Genomic DNA, 24,647 nt, shown 5'->3' with positions numbered 1-24,647 from the left:
TAGGCTGCCTGTGTGTAAGTTACCCCAGGGTAGACTCTCTTACATCACCTCTGAATCTGGCACCATCCAACTTCATTTTCAGCATACAACAAACTGGTATAGTTGAATATTAAACTTCTAAAATAAGGGGTTTGCAAGGGAAACACCAAGAGATCATTAGTATGAGGGACTAATATCACTGGCAAAGGATCAGGCATAATAATGCACGCAGCTCTCCTACATGAATGCACCTCTCTCTCCTTACTTGCAACGTTGCTTATGGCTGTGCTGAGGTTAACAGTGGTTTTGAGATCTGGAAAAGCCTCTACTAAGGCTTGGTTTACACTTAAAACTTTTGCTGGTTATGTCAGTCAGAAGTGTGGAAAAATATCACACCCTTAACTGACATAGCTATGCCCGCAAAACCCTAGTGTAGATGCAATTATACTGGCAAAAAAAGTCCTTTTGCCAGTATAACCTGTCTCTCCAGGGATGTGGATGGTGGAGTTTGCTGGTATAGCTCTACTAGTATATCTAGACTTGCAAACCCTTTTCAGTGACAGCGACAAGGCTGAAGATGAGTTCATCAATAATTTACCTGTGACACAATTCGATAGCTGCACTCATGTCTCCAGACCGAAGACTAGTGCACTACCCCACTGTATCACCTAGCCCCAGGAGTGTTATACACCCGGGTAGTAAATTAAACACCTGTGTTAAACACCTTACTTTATACACAACATTCAGCTTCCAAACTCTGTCGTCGTGGATAATGCAGAACTTCATTAAATAATTCTATATGGCGAAGACAGAGACAAAATACAAACATTTACGTATTTTTAAAGTCCTAGAGCTCTCTAATTCACCCAATGATGCAAATTGGATTTAGAAAAACTGCTCTCGTTAATAAAAAGGAAAGTTAACCAGTGTTTGTTCCCCCCTACTTGCCAAACGGACAACAACAAATAAAACTGGGATTCTTCTTTTTCATAACCACTTGTACTTTCTATTTTAGTCTCCACTGTGCAAACAAAAAGGAGACAAAAGGAAAAATTGCTTTGTTTGTTGTTTTTAAAAGAAAAGTGTACCTAATCTATTGCACAGAAGTGGCATTAAAAAAAAAAAAATCCCCTCTCAGAGTTCTGGCATTTTAAGACATGATCTTGGAAGATGCTGAAAGCCTCCAGCTCCAATTGAAATCAAGTTGAAGGTGCCCAGAATTTCATCGGAGCGGTACAGCTCCTTAAATAATATTTTTTTTGACAACTTGTGGGTTAAAAAAATATGCGTGCACCCAAGAAATAAAAAGTGAAAAGGATGCAATAGGCAACAGTTTATTTGTAAAAAAAAAAAAAATCCTTTAAAATTTTACTACGTCTTAAAGATTAAGGAAAAAATAATACTATTAATATATATACACATACAGTATATATGTATATACACATATATTGTACCATTAAAATTGCATGCTTTTCAGAACAGAATGGGTCATGTTCCCTCACATCAATTTTAAATTTCTGATTGCAATAAACCATGCTTCCTTTTTTTAAATCTTCAAGTACAGGAAATAAGCAAACCAGGATCTAAAAGTGGAAAACTATTTGTTATGCACAAATGACAACTGACAGCTATAACATTATTATTCTGCAGTACTGAACATTTTATGCGTGTCTTGGTGAATTCTACAACTCTGAAGTTTTACCTGAGATGTGTGGACATAATGAAGCATGACAGTAGGCTTAACAGCTTTTTTCACATTATGGTTCGATTGAAATCAAAGCTGATTGAGTATTATGCATTTGTACACATAGTATCAACACGAGAACTCTTTGTAAAATAATTAATTTCTCATTTACCAAATGTCAAAGCTGCAAGTGAAACAAAAAAGGCAAGCACCACTTGCAATGATCAGCATGCAGACAGTGAAACAGAGGTAGCATTTTCTTATTACTTCAGCAGAATCACTCAATTCAACCACACTCTCTTCTGCAAAAGGCACTCACTTTTTTTCATTTATAAATAATATGGTGTTAAATTCCAGCAAGTTGACCATAAATGTTGTTTCCCCCCTACAAATGTAAAAAAGTTAAGCAAAGAATATGATGAAAAGACAAAACAGGGCATCAGAAACACATTTTGGATGAATGTGCAACTTTTTCCCCCCTTTTAGGAAAACTGAATTTCTTTAAAAAAAACATTATAGTACATTACCCAAAAGTTAGACTTCCCACTTAAAATGGCAATATTAAGCAGCACATTGTATATCAGAATAGAATTGTAAAACACCAGAATTACACCAGCCTTTTAATAGCTAAAATAAAAAGCAACAGTTCACAGTTAAAAGTAGAAAGATTATTCACATAAAAGGTGGTGATAGGGAAGGATAAAGACCCTTCGATATAGAAGCTTATAAATTAGTAGGTCTAGAACCTCATATTGTACCTTTTACACTTTCTGCAGTTTGAAAAGATACTGTCCATGCAAAACTTCTGTTCTTACCGTGACACTACTGAGCTAATTGAATTATAAGATGTCCCACTGTTACAACTTGAAGCATAGGCCTCTTGGCCATTAGCATCTAAATTCATTTTGAATACAGATGATGCCTTTAATAAAAAGTCTGCTGCATCTCTGCGGCCTAATTCCCTCAGTTTAGACATTAGGATACCTACAGTGCTCTCAGGGCCATTATTCCATTCCTGCAAAAGGGCATGGACTGGGCTTGGGAGAAAATCATTTTGAGTTCCATTGTTTGTATTATATTTTGCAACAAGATCAGGAAGGCCCAGGTTCATAGCCAGAAGGCACCAGTCCTTTCCCATAGGATCAGGTGGATCCAAAAGTCGACTAAGTTTCCTCCTGGTAAGAAGATTCAGATCCGAAGCATGAATATCCATTCCTAGACCTCCCTGTGAGTAGATGTCCAGACATCCAAAGCACAATATACTGCTGAAGCTTTCTTTATAACCACCCATGGTATTAGTCAATGATGTCTCCTTTTGGCTTTGTGCCCGGAAGAAGTCTCTAGGCTGGTAGACCATTACTGGTTCATGATGTTCCCTCAGCTGCTGAGGACTAAGATAATGTTTCACAGTCAGCAGGCCTGGTAATGTTGTGGCCATTAAGTTATCAATGGTGCTACAAACAGAATCCAGAAGCAAGCAGCACTTGATCTTCTCTGTTTCCAGTCCTCTAACTTGAACTTCAATACCCTGACCATGGTTGACCAGCAACACTAAAAGCTCAGCCCCGCGATTCACAATCTTTGATCCATTTACCCAGAGACGTATATCTGCATCTCCCTCTGCATTCTGTTGGTGAATCCACCGACACAGATTCACTTGAACTTTATGGAAAATTCCACAAGGGAATGGGGTAAGGTGTTCCACAGGAACAATTCTAACACCACCATAAATCAGAACCTCATCCTCCTCATCTGTCCAAGACCTGTGAAGATTGTCAGTCTTGATCAGTGCTGGAATATCCACCATTGCTCCACTGCTAAGATCTCTAGCACAGATATCCATGGCATCCAAAATTTGTATCAGTTCTTCCACATCACTGTCTGATACCAGGCGCTGGATGTCCTCTATGGTATACCGACCTCTGTAATGATGTAGGGCTTTGGGATTCTCCACTGACAGGATTTTCCCCAGGACATTAGAACAGAGCCAGCGAGGATCCAGGAGCACAACATCTTGGACAGTTTCACTCTGCATGATGTTTATCTGTTCAGAAAGAGGAAAATTACAAATTATATCTTGTGAAGTACAAGTCAACAGTAGAGCTGCTCTTATGGCTTGCTGACTAACCAGTCACACCATTGATTCACGACTGTAGCAAGATAATAGTGCATTTCCTTCCTCTCATATTCCTAAAACAAAATCAGGATCCAGCTCTTGACTTGTTTTATTGACAAAGCCATCAGAACACATGGCTCACTGAGATTTTTTTCAAACTATTTTAGCAGAAATCTTCTGCACTTCCAACGATTTTCAATGGACATAGAAAATATTCTGGCCTAAAATGCAGTTTTTCCTCATTTGCCCTGATAGCAGCTGAAAAAGGAAGAGCATTTTTGGCACGGTTTCAGAGCTTCTCACATTCAACTCTTAAGCCACCAGATATGTAAGAGCCAGGATGTCACATTCAAAGTTCATACCTGCATCTATCTGCATTACTCATTTGATTACACAGAATTTAATGTTGGTAGAAAACAAAAATCTAGCCACAGAGAATAGAAATATAAGATAGGAGGTATAGCTGAAATTAATAGGAAATGACATTACAAGTGAGGAAAGCATCACAAGCCTCCTTAACAGGTATGCAACTTTGAAAAATTGAATGCTTTGCCATATAACTACATATAATAATGTAGCTACAGCAAAGTAAGCCTATGAGTAATTGTTTTAGCTATTATCTCATTTGAAGGTCAGCATTTTATTTCATCCCTTTCCTGAATATTTATTTTATTTGCTTTTATCATGAGTATAGTCTACCATAGAACTCTTCCTCTTTTAAAGAAAGAGATGTCCAATGAAACAAATACATAGGAGCCATAAAACAAAAGATAACTGAAGTCTGTGTGGGTTGATTTGCATTGAGTATGTTGTCTTGGAATGGGAAGTTGAGGAAAGAATCACTAAGGAATTTTGCTGAGAACACAGCAAGATGCTGTCAAAACAGAACATTCTGAACTACCTGGAAATCTCAGGTTTCACATTTTTGAGCATCATTTTTCTGGTGCTTAATTCATTTAAATAAACAATAATGTGAGCTAGAAATAACCTGCTGATTCAGATTTCTAATTTTAAAAACAAAATCTGATACCAGGATGGTGCAGTCAGTGCTTCACTACGCTGCTGTGAAAGCTGGTCCAACACTTATTACAACCCCCTTTTATCCTAGGAGTATCTGTCTATACACATTTGGCATAGATGGCTTCAGAGAATGCTTTTCTTTAACCAAATCTGAAAACAATTTATTCAGCCATTTTAACTCACATTTCAGATTGAAGTTGCACTCTGGCTGAACAACTAAGGGCTTGTCCACATGAGGAAGTTATTCCAGAATTAGATACGGTGTGAATTCAAACTGCAATAGCTATTCTGCAATAGCTCCCTTTGCGGACACACTTATTCCATAATAAGAGTGCCTTTTTCTGATTTTGCTGAATCGCTTTGGCTTTCTAGACTGGGCGTGCTGGTTAAAATTTTTTCCCCCTCCTCCACAAGATTTCCTTTCATGCTCCACCCACCAATTCCTCCAAGAAGCTTGATGCATTTTCCATTCAGTGTCCCTATACTGGAAACCACTCACAGTTCATGCATTCTAGCTGGTTAGGATTTTCTTCATTTTTTCACTGAATTAAAGAAAAAAAAGTAATTAAAAAGGTGCAGAGAATACACTTTGCTCCGGATGGGTGAAACTCAATTGGATACTGTGTAGAATCAACAATCTGGGTTTGTTTATGTTAAAGACAGAATGTAAGTAAAGTCACTACATAGTTATGCAGTTTGAATAAAAATTACTTACTTCTCCTATGCTGTGCAACTGCTGGGCTATATGCCGTAGATCATCTTCACTTGCTAATGGATTAAGCTGATCCTGTACGTCATATACAAACTGCTGCAATGACATCAGCTGGTTGGGTCCATTAATTTTTCTCCAAGAAGGGAGGGTGGAGATCATTTTCTCACAAAGGTGAGTCATAGGTGGACAAATCTAACAAAAGTACAATGGACGTCAATTTGTAGTTCTACTTCTACTATGCTGATAAAAACTGAATTAAATAGTTTAGAAAAAGAGCTACTGCCAAAGACAGCTGCAGAATTTGCCACAGAATCCACCCTGGATGAAAAATTGTACTCCAGAATCTAAATGTTCATTTAAATACCAATTTCTAGCCACCATGATTACAAAGACAATCTTAATGTGAACCAACTAATTGCTTTCTTGCGTAATCTGTGCACAACCTGAAACAATGGTTTTGAGTGGTATCAATTGCCCCATTCACCTGGGGATTAACTGTGAAACCAAAAAATAGTTTAAAATATCAACAGTTAATTATTTCACTGCTGATCTTTTTAGCAGAAACATACCACTAAGGAGTTTATCATGAAATCCCAAACCACCTCCCATGTGCTAGAAGTACTAATAGCTCCTCATCCCCACAACTTCTACAATGCAGTTGTAAGTACAAAAAACGGTAGTTAATTGAAAACTAAGACTGGGGCAAGCATCAAATAGATTGAATTTAATATCAAATTAAATGACACCCATGCTACAATGCCGACTGTATTTTACAGGTTCATATTTAATTAATAATAAAAACTCATTTTTTAAATGCAAATTAAGTGGTTGAGGAATTACAAGCCTGTTGTATCAGAATGCCACCGAAACTAAAACCATGTCTACACTACAGAGATTATAAACAGCACAGATACGGTGCCATAGCTATGCCAGCATAACCCTGGAGTGTAGATGCAGCCTTCACCAACAGAAAAGGTTTTCCATCACTGGAGCAACACCACGTCCCCCAGCATTATTTTGTCAACCTAGCTGTGTCTACCCAAAGAGCTAGGTTGGCACAGCTATAGCGCTCAGGGTTGTGGAGTTTTCATATCCCTGAGTGCTGTAGTTATGTGGACCTAAATTTTAAGCGCAGATCAGGCCTAAGGAAACACTGCTGTAGAATTTAGGTCAGTTTACCACTGGGTACGTGATCCCTTGGCTACTGCTCCTTTACCTACCTAGAAACTGCAAATATATTTTTCGGAGTATGACTCTAGGAAAATTATCAATATATATCTGGTTAACATATTTCTGAAGTTATCTGAACCAGTGGAAATGTAACAGTTAGTTCTGCCCTGGTGTTCTTTAAGTAACACACAATCTACTTGCATAGCAAAATGAAGTGTCCATAACATTATTCTGTAATTTCTTTTAAGAGAAATGGAGTCACTGAAGTCATAAAGCTGGGTCAATTATGAACTGAAATCACAGCTTTAAACTGAAAGTCACAACTATTTTCTTCCATTTTATCCACCCCCCACCAAAAAAAAAAAAAGCACCAATGCAGTCTCAGATTCACTGATTGACCATTTTAAATGTGGGACGTGGTTCATGGTAGATCATCCTCTGTCTCCTCTCTGGGTGGTTTTGTTGGCCCATTATCATAAAAATTTGTGCAGCTGTCCCAGCTATGATATCACACACACACTAACTTATCAAAGTCACTAAAAATCATCAGTCATTATCTGAGAAAATGTACAGCTTACTGCTTCATGGTTCACCACTTGGAATTGGTGGGTCAGGGTCTTTTGGCCCCCATGGAACACACATGAGTAGCAGCAGGAGCTGAGAATCCATATCTATACTGGGGATACTTAGGATTATTTTCCCTTAAACTGAACCAGTGCTAACACTACTGGGAATCTGGTAACTGGACCTTTTTTCAATCACCATGTCCGTTAAACCTGCTGTACAATGCAAATCTAACTGACGCACTGGTAAAATAGGTCCAGCTTCCAGAGACTTGCCTACTCTAGAGTTCCTACTAAAGCTAACACTAATTCAACTGAATTGGTGTTAGCAACAATGGGAATTCTTTAGCAAAATCCTCTGTGTAGAAAAAGACCAACTTATTTCAGGGACAAGAGGCTGCAAAACTGTTTTGTAATTGAACTGCAAGCTTTAAAGACATTATCAAATAAGAAAGCCTGGCACGGAGCTGTTAGGACTGAGGTAATGTAAAGACTGTGAAGCATATCAGAAACCTGTGGTTAATATAGAAATGTAACCATTAAAAAGCCAGTAACTCAGAGGGTTAAACAACTTTAATGATTATAATAAGCCCCTGTGCTACGCAATGCAGGATTGAGTCCAAAGTACCTTTTAAAGCCACACAAATTAAAATATTTAAAAAACAAAATATCCTTCCAACTTACAAACCCCACCTCTGATCATAAAAAACAAAGATATAATTTACTCTCTGCTATTTATATTGCTTGGTGACTTTCTGCATTTCTCTCACACTGGACAATAAGAATGGAATCAATAATTTCTAGCCAATCAGATTGTCTGATTCACATGCACCGATATGACACTGCAATGTTTGGGATGCAACACAACAGGGGCATGTTTTAAAAAAAGAAAAAGCTTTCCCATTGGAATTTAAAAAAATCATGGATATAGATTTTATAAAAACTGATTTTTACAAACTCAATTTTCAGCCGAGTTTGATCTAACAGTGTCCCTTAGAAGACAGGAAAAAATGCTTTCTTCCTATTTCCTTCAAACCCGAGTGTCTCTAGGATCATTATCAACTCAAAGTGCCTCTGAATTAGCCACCAGAAAGTGTTCAAATAAAGAAACTGCACCTATTCTTCCTGAACTCCATGATGTATGTGCCCAGCCTCTGACGCCCAAGAAGCAAGAGGCTTGTAATAACTTCCCCATGCAAGTTTCCTTCAAAACCAGAATTTCACATAGAGTTAGCCCAGCCTAGGCCTTCAGTGAACTACTCACAGAAATGATCTGGCTTCTTAATTCTTGTAGGTGATTTCGAAGAAGCTTCATATCTTTAGAGCCAGATGCTCCGGCATCCAAAACAAATAACTTGTCCAAAATTTGAAGATCATTTCCAAACCTAAGAGAAAAGGACAGTACTTATTTATTAATTTCTAGTCTCAAACCAAATTTTATTTTAATTTATCCAACTGTAAATTTGTTTTAAATTGTGTAACAATTTTTTCTTTCGCTTTAAGGGAATCATGACAAATGGAATGAACAAGAATAGTAAAAAGTTAAATACTGAATATGATGCACAATACTAAAAGCAAAACATAGTATATTAGTAACTAATATTTTATTCAAGATAAACAGAATTGTTGAAAGTAAAAGTTACTCTTTCATGTAAGCACTAGAAAAGAGGTCTTCACATATATTATATAAAGGGGATTACAGCAGAGTCAAGTAGACATACTGGCTATATGTTCTGCTATAAAAGTTACAGCAATTATTTGTTTTTAATGAGTTCAGCTCACTTGGTGGTTCTTATCTGAAATACTTCCACATTTATATTTGCTTTTACAAGCATAGCAATGAGATATATTTTTTGACTGAAACTCTAATGATTATACACAGGTATTTATTGTTCAATTTCAGTAGATCAGGATATTCCCCTAACACAATAATACTAGAAATCTGGGGGATATAGTTCTAGACTCTTTCCTTACATCCTCTTCCTAACATACCCTACTCAGAAGACCTGAATGGCTCCCCATACCATGGTATTGCTGTGAATTGTGTATAGTTTGTCTTGGAAGACTAGTCTGTGAAAATAGCTAATTCTGAAAACCAGCGCTATTCTCTCTGCAATTCATAGTGGTTGGCATTAGGACTTTCCAACATCTAGAGAGACTTGTTGGTTCATTTTCTTTTTCATTCATATTGCCAGGCAGCTCTTTAGAAAATTGTATATACATCTGTGTGATTTATTTTTGTATACTAGATATCTTAATCATAATTTAAAGAATGAAACTCCATTGTGTCTGGGTATTGGAGCACTGATAAATAAAGTAACCTACAATACTTAAACATAAAGGTGTGAGGCAACCTACTCATTTTAAAACCATCAAGTGTTTTCCATTTTTGCACAAAACTATACTGCAAGACCATTTTCAATATAAAACAGCAACCAAAGCAAAGCACTGGATTTTCTTTGCTCCCACACAGATCAATGAATGTTATTTTGTAAATAATATTGAACACCTCAAATCAACCACCAGCTTTGGCATTTCCACATTTTAATACTGTATTTAAATTTTTAAAAAATGCATTGGTCCTCTTCTCACCTGTTTCTGATTTCTTTCAGCAATGACATGTCTTTGTCATATCCAAATTCTCCTCCAACAGGGCGAGGAAGGTTCACAATGTCAGCATGGGTGGCCACCAGGACAACATGCAATGGATTTTTCAGCCTTCCACCAAATGCTTCATGAGAAAGAAAAATACACACCCAGAGTACAATTTCAGGAAAAGTGTTCTTACTGTACCATAAGGCAGAGATGAATTTTATGTTCCTGACATACTGGTCGCTTGTGTGAATACACTTGCCAACTTAAAAACAATCTACACACTTGTGTGTGTGTAATTTAAGGACTGTTTGGTTGATGTGATTTTGTTTATAGCCCATAAATATGGATGGCTTGTCCTTTCAAATAATGTTAAAAATACTAATACTATATCGCTTTATTTCTTTTCTTTTAACGTGATAACTATCACCAACAACACTAACAAAATCAGCTACAAACTATTAAACCATTTTGGGAATGACAACTACTTGCAAAGATTCTTGGTAATTCTTTGGATGGTCTTTAGTACTACAGGATGCGAGTTAGATGATTGTAAGCGGAACACAAATGATCTACAACATTCATACTGTGGTATGAATGCAATTGTACAGTACTTACACAAACAATGAACTCTCATTTAGGTGAGAGTTAAGTAGGAAAGCCTGGGAGATACCATGAAAAGAATGAGAAAAAGAGAAAGATACAAATGGCATATGAATGAGGTGATAGTACATAACACATTTAAACAGCCTGTTCTCTAATATACTATCCAGAAAACTTGGTTAAGTTTTACAAAATGTGTCATATTCTGTGGTCTTTACTTCATCCTCATCCTGGCAAAGCCTCAATTAAACTTCAACAGTTTTGCCTGAGTGAAGACTGAATAAAGTCTCCAGAATTTGATCCATTATGCTTAAGCCATACAAAAATACCTTTTTATATGTCTAGTGATTCAGAATTAGTGTTCTGTGGCCTGCAAAGCAGTGTACTATAATGCAGCCAGCACTCTGTTTTCTGGCTTTTTATGAAGGACCTAGTGGAATTGGCTAGGAAACTATTCCAAAGCTTTAAGATTTCTGTTAATATACTTTGTTAGGATAGTACACTAATACAGTTTGTTAGGATAGTTGAAGGATTTCTTATAAACTATTAGCAGCAAGGTCAAGTTGAACAACTTTATTAGTTACTTTACTATAGTTGAACTGACATAACTATTTAAATATTTCTAATCATTTAGCAAGAAGAACTGACAAAGTTTAGTTCTATATTTGGCTGAATCAAATTTGGATTCTAGGAACTGCAGAAATATTAAATAAAATAACTTAAAGCTTCAGTATTAATTTTTGGCAAACTCCTGAGTAATTATTTTCTCTGTAACACAACTACTTGCATACCAGCTGGATCTAGACATGCCTTATTTTTAACTTTTTTTTTTTTTTTTTTAAACTCAAAATAAAACTGAAAGGCATGTGTGCGTCTGAACTGGAGGCAGTCAAACTAACATAGACCTGTACTGAGTTCATAAATAAGGAATATAGAATATCACCTGGGCTCTGATATAATGCATTTAATATTAGCCAAAATACCAGTAGGACACAGGGAACATTCAGCTCTAAATAAATATTTTGATATGCCTGCCAGGTGATTTCACAGTGATTTTATCACTTCATGGGTTTTCTTTTTCCATACATGTCTAATTGTATCCACTGGCTTGAACAGAGTTTTGGTTGATGAAGCCAAGACAGATCCCTGAGCTTGGTTCTTCCATCAAACTGTCAGGGGGCATGGATGAATGCTCCACTGCAATAAAAGCTAAATAAATTGGTATAAACCAAGAATAGGTGACCTTAATCTTTTTTAAAAATATAGTGATTAAGTCAATTGGTTTGACTTGCAAGCAATTCCAAACAGCATAACCAGCTAGAGTATTAAAGCAGAGATCTCATTTAAAAACTGAACAAAGCCTTAGCAGATGTCAAGCAAAATTCACTACAAATATTGGGCTCCATCCACACCAACACTTAAAAGGAGTTAAATTCATTTAAAGTCTAAATATAGTTCCAGCTAAACAGATCTGAGCAGCACATGCAGAAAGTCAGCAGAGTTTTAAAACACAATTCTAACATGATTTAGACCCATCCACACTGGCCAACCCAGCTAGTGCTGGAAACCAATTTAGCTGGGGTTGGGTTTAAACAGAATTTAAGCAATGTTTCCAAACTTGGTTTAAAGACCCAGTGTACTTGGAGCCTGTATGTAGACAGACAGTACACAAGAATGTCAAAGTAGTTCTTTGATATGAAAACTTCAGTTTAAGTGGTTAGGGAGAAATTCAGGAACCACGCAAGGCTCTCCACGCTATTTAAGCACAACCTAAACAATTTTAGGTACGGTTAAGTGCCTATGGCCCTATTTGGACCCTCTGCTGTGAGGGAGAAGTTCACCTCTGTACTGAACTTTGTTTAAAGTTGATTTCAATAAGATGCAGGAAGATGACACACAACAGGACTCAACAAAGTTACAGGGAAACACAAAGTTTTTTCTTTCCTCCACAGAAGGCATCTAGACACACAGCATGGCATACCTATGGGTTCCTCAACTGGGACCAGTGATTTCAGGAAATTAAGCCAAAAGGTCACTTGGTTTAACTGGATTTCATAAGGTTCTTCAAGACTGAAAAGCACGATATGAATTGCGGTGGGATCATTTGCAGCAAAATAATCATAACAGCAGAAATATACAGGATTCCCAGAGAATTCCCACACGCTGAAATCTCCAATTCCTGTAAAAGGGGACAAAGTGATAAACAGGTCAAACTTCTTTAAAAAGCTCTGTTCTTTTAATATTGGAGGCAAAGTTTTTCCAGGGCTGACATCTGGAAACCAAATGTAAGTGTCCAGGAGTCATAGACACTGTGCATTACAGATTAAATGAGCCCTGGCTTTGTACAGAAATGATGGATATCAAATCCTTCAGAAGACAAAACAGAGGACTAGACAACATTACAGAAATAACAGCTGCCGTTCCTTCTTTCTTGCCCCTGAAAATGCAACTAAACATTTCTCCAATTACTTCTTTGTGATGTATGGTATCTGGTGTCAAAAACATAAGATACAAGGTTATTCAGAAAACAGTCCATTTTGGTTTATAAAATTGAAACTACTGCCAAATCAGAGTGGGCTTTAAGAATCACCTCTTACTCCTAATTACCACTTAAGAACACTAGCCATGGTGTGCTGTTTTCTGTCATCTATTTTTGCTGTAGATGAAAGATGTGTTAGCTTCTTACAGTCTCTCTCTTAATCTGGCTGAAAGCATATGCACTTGTACCATCTTTACTTAGTAATGATTTTATAAAGTAATAAAACGATTTTATAAATACTCTAGAAAAAATAAAAAATGTGAAGCATCAACTATGCTATGAACCTTTACAATGGAATAGTTTCTACTGACAGTCTGCAGTATAGCTCTACTACATTTTAGAAACTAAATCTGTTACATGATTGTGCTGAAAGAGAATAACTGCACTAATAACAAGTGTTGATTATGTGTCAAGCTGCTCATCACACATGGCAAATGTTTTACAGTATGTTGCATTTATAAATATATTCCTCGACCCAAGATTAAAAGCTTAAGCCCCATCTGACCCTGGAACAATTGATATCGTCTTTGTGGCAAGGACCAGATCTAATGACTATGCACTCACAAAGCACCATGCACACCTATGATAACATACAAGTAATATGTCCAAAACCCTTTGTGACGAGTGGTTAAAAAAAAAAAAAAAGTACCTATAAATGATACACAAACCAGTCAATGTATGTGATGCCTTTATAATGTATTTAACTTCACAGGGCTTTATGTAGGTTTAATCTCTGTTTTAAAAAGATACGCACATTGAACTAGTGGATGTATTCAGGGTAATGCTTAAAGTAGATTTCAAATTCAAATATTTAAAACAAGTAAAGCCAATGTCAGTCACATAGAATTAATGCACATTAATTCAATTAATTCATTACCATTCAAGTAGGCATTTTGAATGTCGATGGCCTTCGTAGACTGGTCATCTGCAGAGCAGTGAGAATGGTGAGATGGTGAAACGAATACTTCTAGCACCCCTTTGGTAAGGCCTGGCTCAAACATCATGCTTCGACTTCTCACGCTAACATTTTCACAGCCAGGGTAAAGATTTGTAATGCTCACTGAAACTGAGTCATGAAAAAGAATATTACAAATCATGAAGCGTTTATAAACAGATCATTTCAAAATAACATAAAATGTGATTTAAAAAGATCTGTTCTTCGAACAGAGGCACCCAGGATATCTGAGGTACCCAGGTAGCTGTGAACAATATTTGTGCCCAAGATTCAGAACCAGAAAATACCTCTCACTAGAGCTGATTCGGTACCTTAGAATACCCTGTCTTGGCAAAATGGCTTTCTGAGAGATTGAATTATGCATAATAGGTTTTAAAAGAAGGGGATGAGAGAGGCAGAGAGAGGAGAGAAAAGGAAGAGGAAGATACTGAGAACCATGGAAATGTAAGAAAGCAAACACACAAAGAGGTGGAAATAAGGAAGACAGAAAGGAAGAGAACAGAGGTAAAAGTATAATTTGTCTGATTAACATTGTTCAACAGACCTTCTCCAGTTTCTCTCTGTGCTGAGATTTCCCCCCAAATTAGAGATGTTCAGGTTTTCAATAACTGTTAGACAATTTCCAATGTGCTTGGTCTCAAGAATACCCACAGGTTGGGCAGGTATTTTAGTTTCTATATTACCCAATGATAAAGTAATGATGTGCTAGAGGTAAGGTTTAATGGGGTGAAAGGGCAATTTCTAGGTTCCCCTTATAGCACTGTTAGCCCCTAAAAGACACACAGGTGGGGTCAAAATAATGGAAGTGACAGAACACAGTTTGTGAAAATGAGGGTTCATCTGTTAGGGCTTGTCTATACACAAAAGTTGTATTGCTTTAATTTGGCATTATTAAAGCACTACAACTCCCTCATGTGGACATATTTATAGCTGTATAAAGGTGCTTTATATATAGGGTATAGATATTCCTGTCCAGCTATAACTATACCTGTATAACTTTATACGGATAAAAAACGGCATCTACAGTGGGGATTGTATGGCCTAACTATTTTGATTAAAAAAAAAAAAATCACCCCCCTCCCTTAGTTATAGTTAAAATCTCTGTATAAAGCAAGTTAGATTCTGAAAGATCAGCCCAGAAAGAGAAAGACAATCACAGAGTAGTCTCTATTATCAGCCATCCCCCTCTATCAGACAAATCAAAGAATTCTTCATCCCCTCACCAGATATTGAAGTTACCATTATGATATACATATTTTAATTTGGAAACAAGTTGTGTGTGTGAGACAACTCAGCAGTATAAGTATCACTATACATTTGCCACTTATATATAGATTTTCAGAGTGTTCATGTAAATACTTGATAAACACAAGCTTTTAATGAGTTATATAACAAACACATAATCAGATGCACACTATAGTGTTAAACTACTTTAAGCATCCATCAGTTCATGAGGCTTTTTTCCTACCTCAAATATTAGCAGTAACAACAATGTACATTTATTTAATACTGTTCAACCAAAAAAACCAAACCAAACCAAAAAAAACCCCAGGACTCTAAAAGTGCTTAAAAGACTGAGCATAGATTAAAATGAAACAATGTTAGCACAAATTATTTTTTGTGTATAAAGTCAGGAAATTCATATTTATGTTTTTTACAGTAATTATAAGCTTACTTCTTTTTGCATACACAATACAGTATTATGTATTGCTATAAGTGGTGCTCATCTGATGCCTCATACAGCATGTGCCTGTGTGTATACCACACACACACTGTATTAGGCATCAAATGAGCAGCACTTAATGTAATTAATGCTAAAAGTGACCATAATGTAATTAAACTGAACATTCTTGTAGAAGGGAAAACCACAGTAGCATTTAACTTCAAAAAGTGGAACTACATAAAAATGAGGAAGCTGATTACACAGAAATTAAAGGAACAGTCACAATAGTGAAATGCCTGCAAGCTGCATGGAAACTATTTAAAAACACCATAATATAGACAAACTAAATGAATACCCCCAAATAAAAATAAAAAAAAATCCCTGTAAGACAACCAAAAAGCCACCACAGCTGAACAGCTAAGTAAAAGAGGTGTTTAGAAGCAAAAAAGATATCCTTCAAAATCTGGAAGTCAAATCCTACTGAGGAAAACTGAAAGGAGCATAAACTTTGGCAAATCAAGTATAATTACGTAAACCAAAAAAGAATTTGAAGAGCAACTAGCAAAAGACACTATAAAAAACTAAAGCAAAAATGTTTTAAAATACATCAGAAGCAGAAAGCCTGCCAAACAATCATTGGGGCCACTAGATGACTGAGGTGCTAAAGGAGCACACAAGGACAATAAGGCCATTGCAGAAAAGCTAAATGAATTCTTTGCATTGGTCTTCACTGCAGAGGAGGTGAGGAAGATTCCAAAACCTGAGCCATTCTTTTTAGGTGACAAATCTGAGTAACTGTCCCAGATTGAGATATCAATAGAGGAGATAACAATAATAAGTCACCAGGACCAGATGGTATTCACCCAAGAGTTCTGAAGGAACTCACACTTGAAATTGCAGAACTACTAACTGTGGAATGTAACCTATCACTTAAATCAGCCTCAATACCATATGACTAAAGGGTAGCTAATGTAACACCCTATTTTTAAAAAAACAGCTCCAGAGGCAAACCTGGCAATTACATACCAGTAAGCCTAATTTTAGTACCAGGCAAACCGGTTGAAACTATAGTAAAGAACAGAATTATCAGACACATGGATGAACACGATATGTTTGGGAAGTATCAGCATAGCTTTTGTAAATGGAAATCTACTAGAATTCTTTGAGGGGGTCAACAAGCATGTGGACAAGGGTGATCCATTTGATACAATGTACGTGGACTTTCAGAGAGCCTTTGACAAAGTCCCTCACCAAGGCTGAAAAGTAAGCAGTCATGGCATAAGAGGGAAGGTATCTCATTGATCAGTAAGTACTTAAAAGATAGGAAACAAAAGGTAAAAATAAATGGTCAGTTTTCACAATGGAGGAAGATAAATAGTGGCCTCTCCCCCAAGATTTATACTGGGACCTGTGCTGTTCAACATATTCATAAATTCTCTGGAAAAGGTGGTGAACAGTGAGGTGGCAAAGTTTGAACATAGTTAAGTCCAAAGCTGACTGTAAAGAGTTACAAAAGGATCTCACAAAACTGGGTGAGTGGGCAACAAAATGGTAAATGAAATTCAGTGTTGATACATGAAAAGTAATGTACTTTGGCAAACATAATCCCAACTATACATACAAAAATGATGGGATCTAAATGAATTGTCATCACTCAAGAAAGATTTTGGACTCACTGTGTATCAGTCTCTGAAAACATCCACTCAGGGTGCAGTGGCAGTCAACCCCCCCCCCCCCCAAACCCCACATTGCTAACAGACTGTTAGGAACCATTAGGGGAGGGATAGATGATAAACCCAAAAATATCATAATGCCACTACATTAATCCATGGTATGGCCACCCCTTAAATACTGCATGCAGTTCTGCTTGCCCCATTTCAAAACGATAGATTAGAAATGGAAAAAGTACAGAGAAGGGCAACAAAAATGATTGGGGTATGGAACAGTTTCCATATGAGGCGAGATTAAAAAGACTGGGACTGTTTAGCTTATAAAAGAGATGACTAAGGGTCTATAAAATCATGAATGGTGTGGGGGAAGTGTTACTCACCCCTTCACATAACACAAGAACTAGGGGTCAACCCAATGAAATTAATATGCTGGTTTAAAACAAACATAAGGAAGTGCTTCTTCATGTAACACACAGTCAACCTGTGGAACTTGTTGTCAGGGGACGCTGTGAAGGCCAAAAGTAGAACTGGGTTCAAAAAAGAATTTGATAAGTTCATGTAGGATAGGACCAGCAATGGCTATTAGCTAAAATGGTAATGGATGGAACCCCATGTGCTGTCTGCTTCTGACTGCCAGAAGCTAGGACTGGACAAGAGGGGATGGATCACTCTATAATAGCCCTATTCCGTTCTTTTCCTCTGAAGCACTTGGCACTGTCCACTGTCAGAAGACAGAATACTAGGCTAGATGGACTGCTGGTCTGATCAAGGAAGGTCATTCTTAGGTTTTTAATTAAGGCAATACTGTGTACATAAACTGTATATAAAATGAAGCAATTTCTTCCAGAACTGGGGTAGTTTAAAAAAAAAAAAAAAAAAAAAGAGTAAAAAGATTTTTCCTTACTTCATATGTTTACAGGGGACTGAGTTTTTGTATGCAGTAGCCTGTGGTGATATATTCAAAAAATCCTAGGCCCATATCTCTCTTGTTCATATGACTGTTTCTGATCTTGAAAACCTATTCCCACTGGTTTCTAACATTTTTAAAAAAGTAAAGACAAAAAACCCCAACCCCCTTCTTCCTGTGCTACCTCCAGTAGATACACGCCTGTATTTCTTGATACATAGTTTAATCTCCTTGTGCAAGGGCCTATAAATTGAGATTAATGGAACAGAGAATTTCTTATCTATTTCCATTCCACTCTCATTAAGTAATTCCTGTGTAATATGTGAAAGCCTCTTTCAGTGATTCATTGACCATTCATATACTATATCTTTGTGCCAGAAACCTTTTGGCCTGTTCTTTCACCAGAGTTCCTATCCTCAGAACAAATCGACTGAAGGTTGAGCAAAGATGAAAGCTGTTACTATATACCGGTTCTTTTCCCTAACATGTTCAGGTATTACCTAAAAATTATGATAAGTGAAAAACACATACTTATTTATGATTACACAATTAATTATGAACTAACTTAAAAACAAAGCTTATCTAATAGATAAAATAACACTTTTACAGGATCCTTTCATCCAAGAACCTCAAAAAGCTTAACCCCCAACAACCTCCCACATGCAATACCTCTTTGTTAGATGAAAGATAAACAGGGATGAATTCACTTATTACTTTAGTACAGCCACTTCTAGGGTAGAATGCAGCAGTTGTTGAATATCACACAAACAGTTTAGGACTGGAAGTAGATAGTATCATAATCTACTGAAAATGTTTGTTGGCCAGAGATGACCAATTACTTTTTGCCAAAAAATAGAATTTGTTCAGGACACAGATTTAACACCTTTACATTTGCAAAAAAGTTCCACTATACTTGTGACAAGTGGTCAGGTCCTCTACTGATGCAATAAAAGTTTCTCTGGCTAATCTTGTATCTTTCACACCCACTGTTTCATCCTCCTGCCCAGGTACCAACAACCATTTCTCTGCTTTGATTTCCTAAGACCCATTCTCCTAATCTTTACTTTTAGAGATCAAGCCAACAGTTCTTCACATATCGTTATAAGCACTAAGATAGAAATAATTATTTTCTTACTTTAAATGCTATAAAACCAGAAGCCTTAAAGTGATACCTGATGGTTTGGTAGACAAGGGTGAAGGTGGGAATCTGGTTGAGTTTGTGGAGGAAAGCCTGGGTCTTCGTCTTCTAAAAAAGCTCCTTATTAGACCACACTTGAGAGATTCCACAAGAGTAGTTTTCCCAGATCCTGAGTGTCCAAACAGCTTAAGTTTTATTCTTGACTGTGGGTTTTGAGTAGGTCTAAGTTGTTGAATAAAAAGTCCTCTATGTGTATCCTAAATCAAACAAAATGCAGAAATTAGATCCACTACAATGCAGAAAAATATCCCAATAAGAAGCCTAAAAGCTGCATTTTCAGCTTAAGCATAGTTTGAAAATACTCTGGGATACATTGTCCTGAACAAAGTGTATTGGAGGAATTTAGCAATGTGCCTCTTTATGTTGTGGATCAATTTATTTGCTATCCTTAAAATGGACAAGAATAGAAGAGACCCAACATGCTTGATCAGCACTAACTTCAGCTGTTCTAGAACAAGCAGAATTATTTTTGAGCATTACTGAAAAATACAAACTTGCAACAATTTAATTCAAATAAAACTGGGTGAAAGGCATTTGAAAGTTTTTATTTAAATCACATAATTCAGTTAGCATTGTTAATACGGAACAGCAGTGTAAAGTACTGTGCTACTTTCTGGGGACAGAAGCAAGTTTTAAAGTACCTCATTCTTTTGAAACTTCATTACCCACATTCTTTTTTTTTTTTTTTTTTTTTTTTGCGCAAAGGGAGATATAAAAAAAGATATTCACTCTGTTATTTTGTTATAAAGTTAGGGGGCAGTAGGAGGCAAAGAAAGGCAGGGAGGTGAAACGCTGCACTTTGTTCCTGCTGCATCAAAATAAATCCCAGGAACCGGCAGTAAAATGTGGCTTAGCTATTACATGAAGAGAGGAAACTAAAAAAAAAAAAAAAAATACGAGTCCAACCACCAGAATTTAAAGTCAAGATTGAAATGCAGAAATCTGGCAATTTTTCAAATTAATACCCCTTGAACTGTTCAGAAGAGAATAGATTCTAATAAGCCCTATAGTTTTGATGCAACATCACTGCAGTGGAATCATTTTGCCCCAAATATTGAGAGGAAGGGTAGAGGGGAAACCAAGAACCACAGGCTACGTCTACACTACAGGGACTATAGCAGCACAGCTACTGCGCTATAGCTATCCTGGCATAATCCAGTGGTACAGACAGCCTATAGCCATTGCTGTAAGAACACCGCCTCCCCAAGCAATGGAGCATTCTTCCATTGACCTAACTCCCTCTACACTGGGGCTTAGGCTGGCAGAGCTGTGGCACTCAAGAGTGTGAATTTTTCACATCTGCGAGTGCCAGAGCTACGTTGACCTAAATTTTACATGTAGATCGGGCCTCAGTGGGTACATCTACACAGCAAAAAACCTCCCACAACAGTGAGATTCAGAGCCTGGATCTTCAGATCTGGGCTCACACTAGGGCACTAAAACTAGTAGTGTAGATGTTCCCACTTAGGCTGGAGCTCACACTTTGAAACCTGGAGAGGGGAATGGGCCTCAGAGGGAACATCTACACCGCTATTTTTAGTGCTGTAGCACAAGCCTGAGTCTGCAGAACAGGGTTAAGACTTCATGCCACAGGTCTTTTATTATTATTTTTCTTTTTTGCAGCATAGAGACAGTGTCCTTGATTCTTCACCCACAAGGCTTGGTAATAGTACTGTGACCTGCGTAGACCCTTTAAGGATATATATTTGCAATACAATACAATTGTGTGTATAAGTTTTTAAGTATTATTTCCCCGAGACAGTTCTTTTCTCTCTCATTTTGCATTCCTCTTTCCCCTTTTTTCTTTCAGTACCCTCATTTCTTTCCTGTTTTCCTTCCTCCCCCCCATTTTCAAAACGTCTCAAATCCCATTTATGCTCATTCTTTTCTTCCCCTTCCTCCCTAGAAAGCCTTCATTTTTGCCTCCCTCTCTCCTCTCACCCCTGCACACATTTCAATATCTGCTTCTCCTCCCTGGAAGACATGGGGGTCTTCCTCCCTGTGCAAGCTCTGACCACCGTGCATCCAGTTCCTCCTCCCCAACTGGGAAATCTCACTCTCAACAATCACCACCTACAGTGCTCTCTGTCTCCTCCCACTCGCACACCCAACAGCTTCCATAGATCTAGCTACCTTCCATTACTGTACGCAGCACCTATACTACGGGGCTATGCCGCTATAGTCTCTGTAACGCAGACATGGCCTAACTTACCCGTTACCTGATGTATCTCCATTCCTATGCTGTTAAAGATCCATGGTGGTAGGGGAGGAGGGAGAACCACCATAACCCTTTTCCTGCTCCCTTCTGCTAGCTACAGGAGCTGGGGCCAACTAATCGGTTCTCTTCTTCCCAGCTGGCAGCAAGGAGCAACTCAGACAAAGCTGCTGTGCAGCTTTTCCTACAGTCTGAGTGCAGCTCTTGCCCTTGCACTGCTCCCATTTAACAGCTGAGCACAGAATAGTGAACAGGGAGCAGCTGAGCCTTCCCCATCCAAAAAAGGCCATTTAGGGGAGTGGAGAGAGAAATGCAGAAAGGTGGAGTGAGAAAGGAACTGTTTTCCTCCCTCTTCTACCCCCACTGGAAGTCAGGGGGACATCCTCACAGTGATACCCATGCTTCAGTGACTATGTAGGCTGAGCAATTAAAAAGAGATGTCTATATCTTTAAGAAAAAGGAAATTAATACTAGGAGCAGTGTCTCAGATGAGAACCTCAACAGAAGTATTACATCTAATTTTGTTCCTCTTAGTCTGGCAGCCATTCGTTAAATAGAATTGCTAGACTGCAGATTTAGGGTCACATCTCATGAGATTCTGAGCACCCACATTTTCCCATGGGAAAATCTCTGGGAGACAGGACCCTCGGACAATCATGAGATATGATCCCTTTATTTTTGTGTGCAATCTATGAGAAAAACAAAAAATAAAAAAACTGTACATACTCTCTTCTATTACATCATAGCTATGCGGCAAATCAGCCAAATTGATTTTTTTTATCTAATTATTTCACCGAGCGGTTTTGTAAAGCTTTTTGACCAATGCTTCTGATGCGGGTTTTATTTTCTCATCATTTGTATTCAAAATGCTATCCCAAACTTTAAAGTACCAAGACCATCAGTCAACCCTCCCCCCACCCACAACCCCCCCCCCCCAAAAAACCCTCATGCATCCAAATAGATATCCATGCATTCCCACCTTTTTGAGCCTTGCAAGAAGACTGGCTACATGTTCATGCTGCTCTGTTCTAGCGAGGTCTTCTGCTGTTTTCCCATCCTGTTAAAGACAAGTTATTAAGTGCAATCACTTCCTTTTGTCTGCAACAGAAAAACATGTGCAGTGTAGCTCAGTTCTGCTCATGGCAGTAACAGAATAAAATCACTGTCAGAAGCAAATGGATTAGAAAAAACAGCCAGGATTAACCCCTAAACTGTAATCCCCCTAGTTTGTTTAATCATCCAAAAAAAGATAAGAAAATTCAAAACAACCGCCTCTCTTTTGCAAAGTGGTATCTTGACATTACAGTAACAGGATGCTTTGGAGTCAGAGGCTTAGACCAATGCCAATACTCCCCTCTGAATGATCATTCTTCACTCTCCCATTTAAATATACAGGATGTTAGTGGATGGCCGAAATATCTAGATACAGATTACATACCACATACAGGTTTAAAAGGCCACCAGAAGGACATGCATCAGCATATTTATTGCTATGTAAAGCAGGTAAATTATGTTTATTAACATGTAAGCATTGACAGTGGTGAATTAGCTACTGGTTTTCAAAAAACAAACAGTGTATGTGGCTTGTGATTTAAATAGCTTCAGCAAATTTTAAAGGAGAAGCAAAGCTGTCTTCAGCATTCTGCTCTTGACATTTAATTACCCATGTTTCATAAGTCAGCAGTTTAACATGAACTGAGTCGTAAGAAAAATTGCTTACTTTCTTTACTCTCTTAAGACTATATTAATGGTACTCCTTTTGTGCTGTGTTTGATGGCAAAACAATTTTTTATTTATGATTCGATTTAACTTTTTGTTTTTTTTAAAAGACAAGACAATAACTTTGCCATGTTTACAAAAAATTGTTGGTAAATTAAATCTTTTGGGGTTTCACTCCTTATTCCCATCACAGTTTTTTATGCCAAATCTGCATTGTCATAAGTAGCGCATAAGATGATTGACAAATTACGGCTTTCACATCCATAAATCTAAAATAAAATAAAGTTCACTGTATATGTGCATTTTCTTTGTTGAAATAAAATGTTCTTGTCTATGAAAAGTCAAGGTCTACTTACAGGAGACATTTTCAGGCTCCCATAACATTCAGTTTGAATATCACAACTTTAATAACTTCAGACAAGGTTGTTAGAGATTCAGGAATAGCAATGTATCACTATCAGGAAAAAGCAGGAATTGAAACTGACAACAAGTGGGTAAATTTAAATTACTATTTTCTCTGTAAATCTCATCCTCAGTTGCATAGTTAGCTTCTGCTTTACACAAACAAATATTTGAATTTCTAATACTTTCCTTTTCTTCTCCCTGTCAGCTTTTTTATCTAGGGAAACCTACTTTCTCTCTTCTGACCATCCTACACGATCTACTGTTTTGGTCTTATGTTCTTGTTGTTTGAGGAAAAAAGCTGGTCGAGTGGTTCGGGTGCTCTGGGGATTCAGGAGACCTGGGTTCAACTTCTGGCTCTACCACAGATTTCTTGACCTTGGGCAAGTCACCTTTTCTGTGCCTCTGCATCCCATGTATATAATAGGGGAAAATAGCCCTGCCCTACCTCCCAGGGCTGCTGTGAGGATAACAGCATTAAAGATTGAGAGGTGCACTGATACTCTGTAATGGGGGCCATATAAATAGTTTAGATAGATAATTAATCCATTAGCCAATCCTCACAACACCCTGTGAGTAATTCTCCTGCTTTTACACTTGGGCAAACTGAGAGAGCAAGGTCAAGTGATTTGCACAACTGCTTTATGTATGGAAGGGATGCATAAGCAAACCAGTATCCTATCCAGCTTCCTCTTTGCTCTGGAAAACACTTATGAACGTGGACTGAAAAACTAGGAGTCAAGGCCCATAATGCTGTGAAATCAGTGTGATTGGGACTCGGAGACTGCACAGGACCCCAGCATGATTTTTGCTCCACAGAGCCAAGCTGTGAATCAGCCCTCACAACCTAGGTGGGAGTGGTCATGGGGCTGAATCTGTACAGCCCACATTAGTCACATCTGTGACAGTGGAGAGGTAGCTTCTCTAAGCCATATTAACA

General features: G+C 37.6%; 1 protein-coding gene across 5 annotated transcripts in view; it reads right to left on the bottom strand.

Moving 5' to 3' along the window:
* Positions 1–1,297: 1,297 nt before the first annotated feature.
* The window catches only part of DAPK1 (death associated protein kinase 1), a 121,594-nt gene continuing 98,244 nt past the window's right edge, over positions 1,298–24,647 (bottom strand). For all 5 annotated transcript variants that reach the window (XM_054032492.1, XM_054032491.1, XM_054032493.1 and 2 more), the window contains 8 exons: positions 22,566–22,643; positions 19,346–19,568; positions 13,856–14,044; positions 12,421–12,618; positions 9,837–9,975; positions 8,509–8,629; positions 5,515–5,703; positions 1,298–3,707 (listed from right to left, as the gene is read on the bottom strand). In XM_054032492.1, the coding sequence (XP_053888467.1) occupies positions 2,475–3,707; positions 5,515–5,703; positions 8,509–8,629; positions 9,837–9,975; positions 12,421–12,618; positions 13,856–14,044; positions 19,346–19,568; positions 22,566–22,643 (2,370 nt within the window). In that variant the 3' untranslated portion in view covers positions 1,298–2,474. The remainder of the gene's footprint in view (positions 3,708–5,514; positions 5,704–8,508; positions 8,630–9,836; positions 9,976–12,420; positions 12,619–13,855; positions 14,045–19,345; positions 19,569–22,565; positions 22,644–24,647) is intronic.

Source organism: Malaclemys terrapin, chromosome 6, assembly GCF_027887155.1.
Source record: "Malaclemys terrapin pileata isolate rMalTer1 chromosome 6, rMalTer1.hap1, whole genome shotgun sequence".
Taxonomy (NCBI): Eukaryota; Metazoa; Chordata; order Testudines; family Emydidae; genus Malaclemys; species Malaclemys terrapin.
The sequence above is the reverse complement of the archived record's forward strand: the minus strand, read 5'-3'. Positions and strand labels throughout refer to the sequence as shown.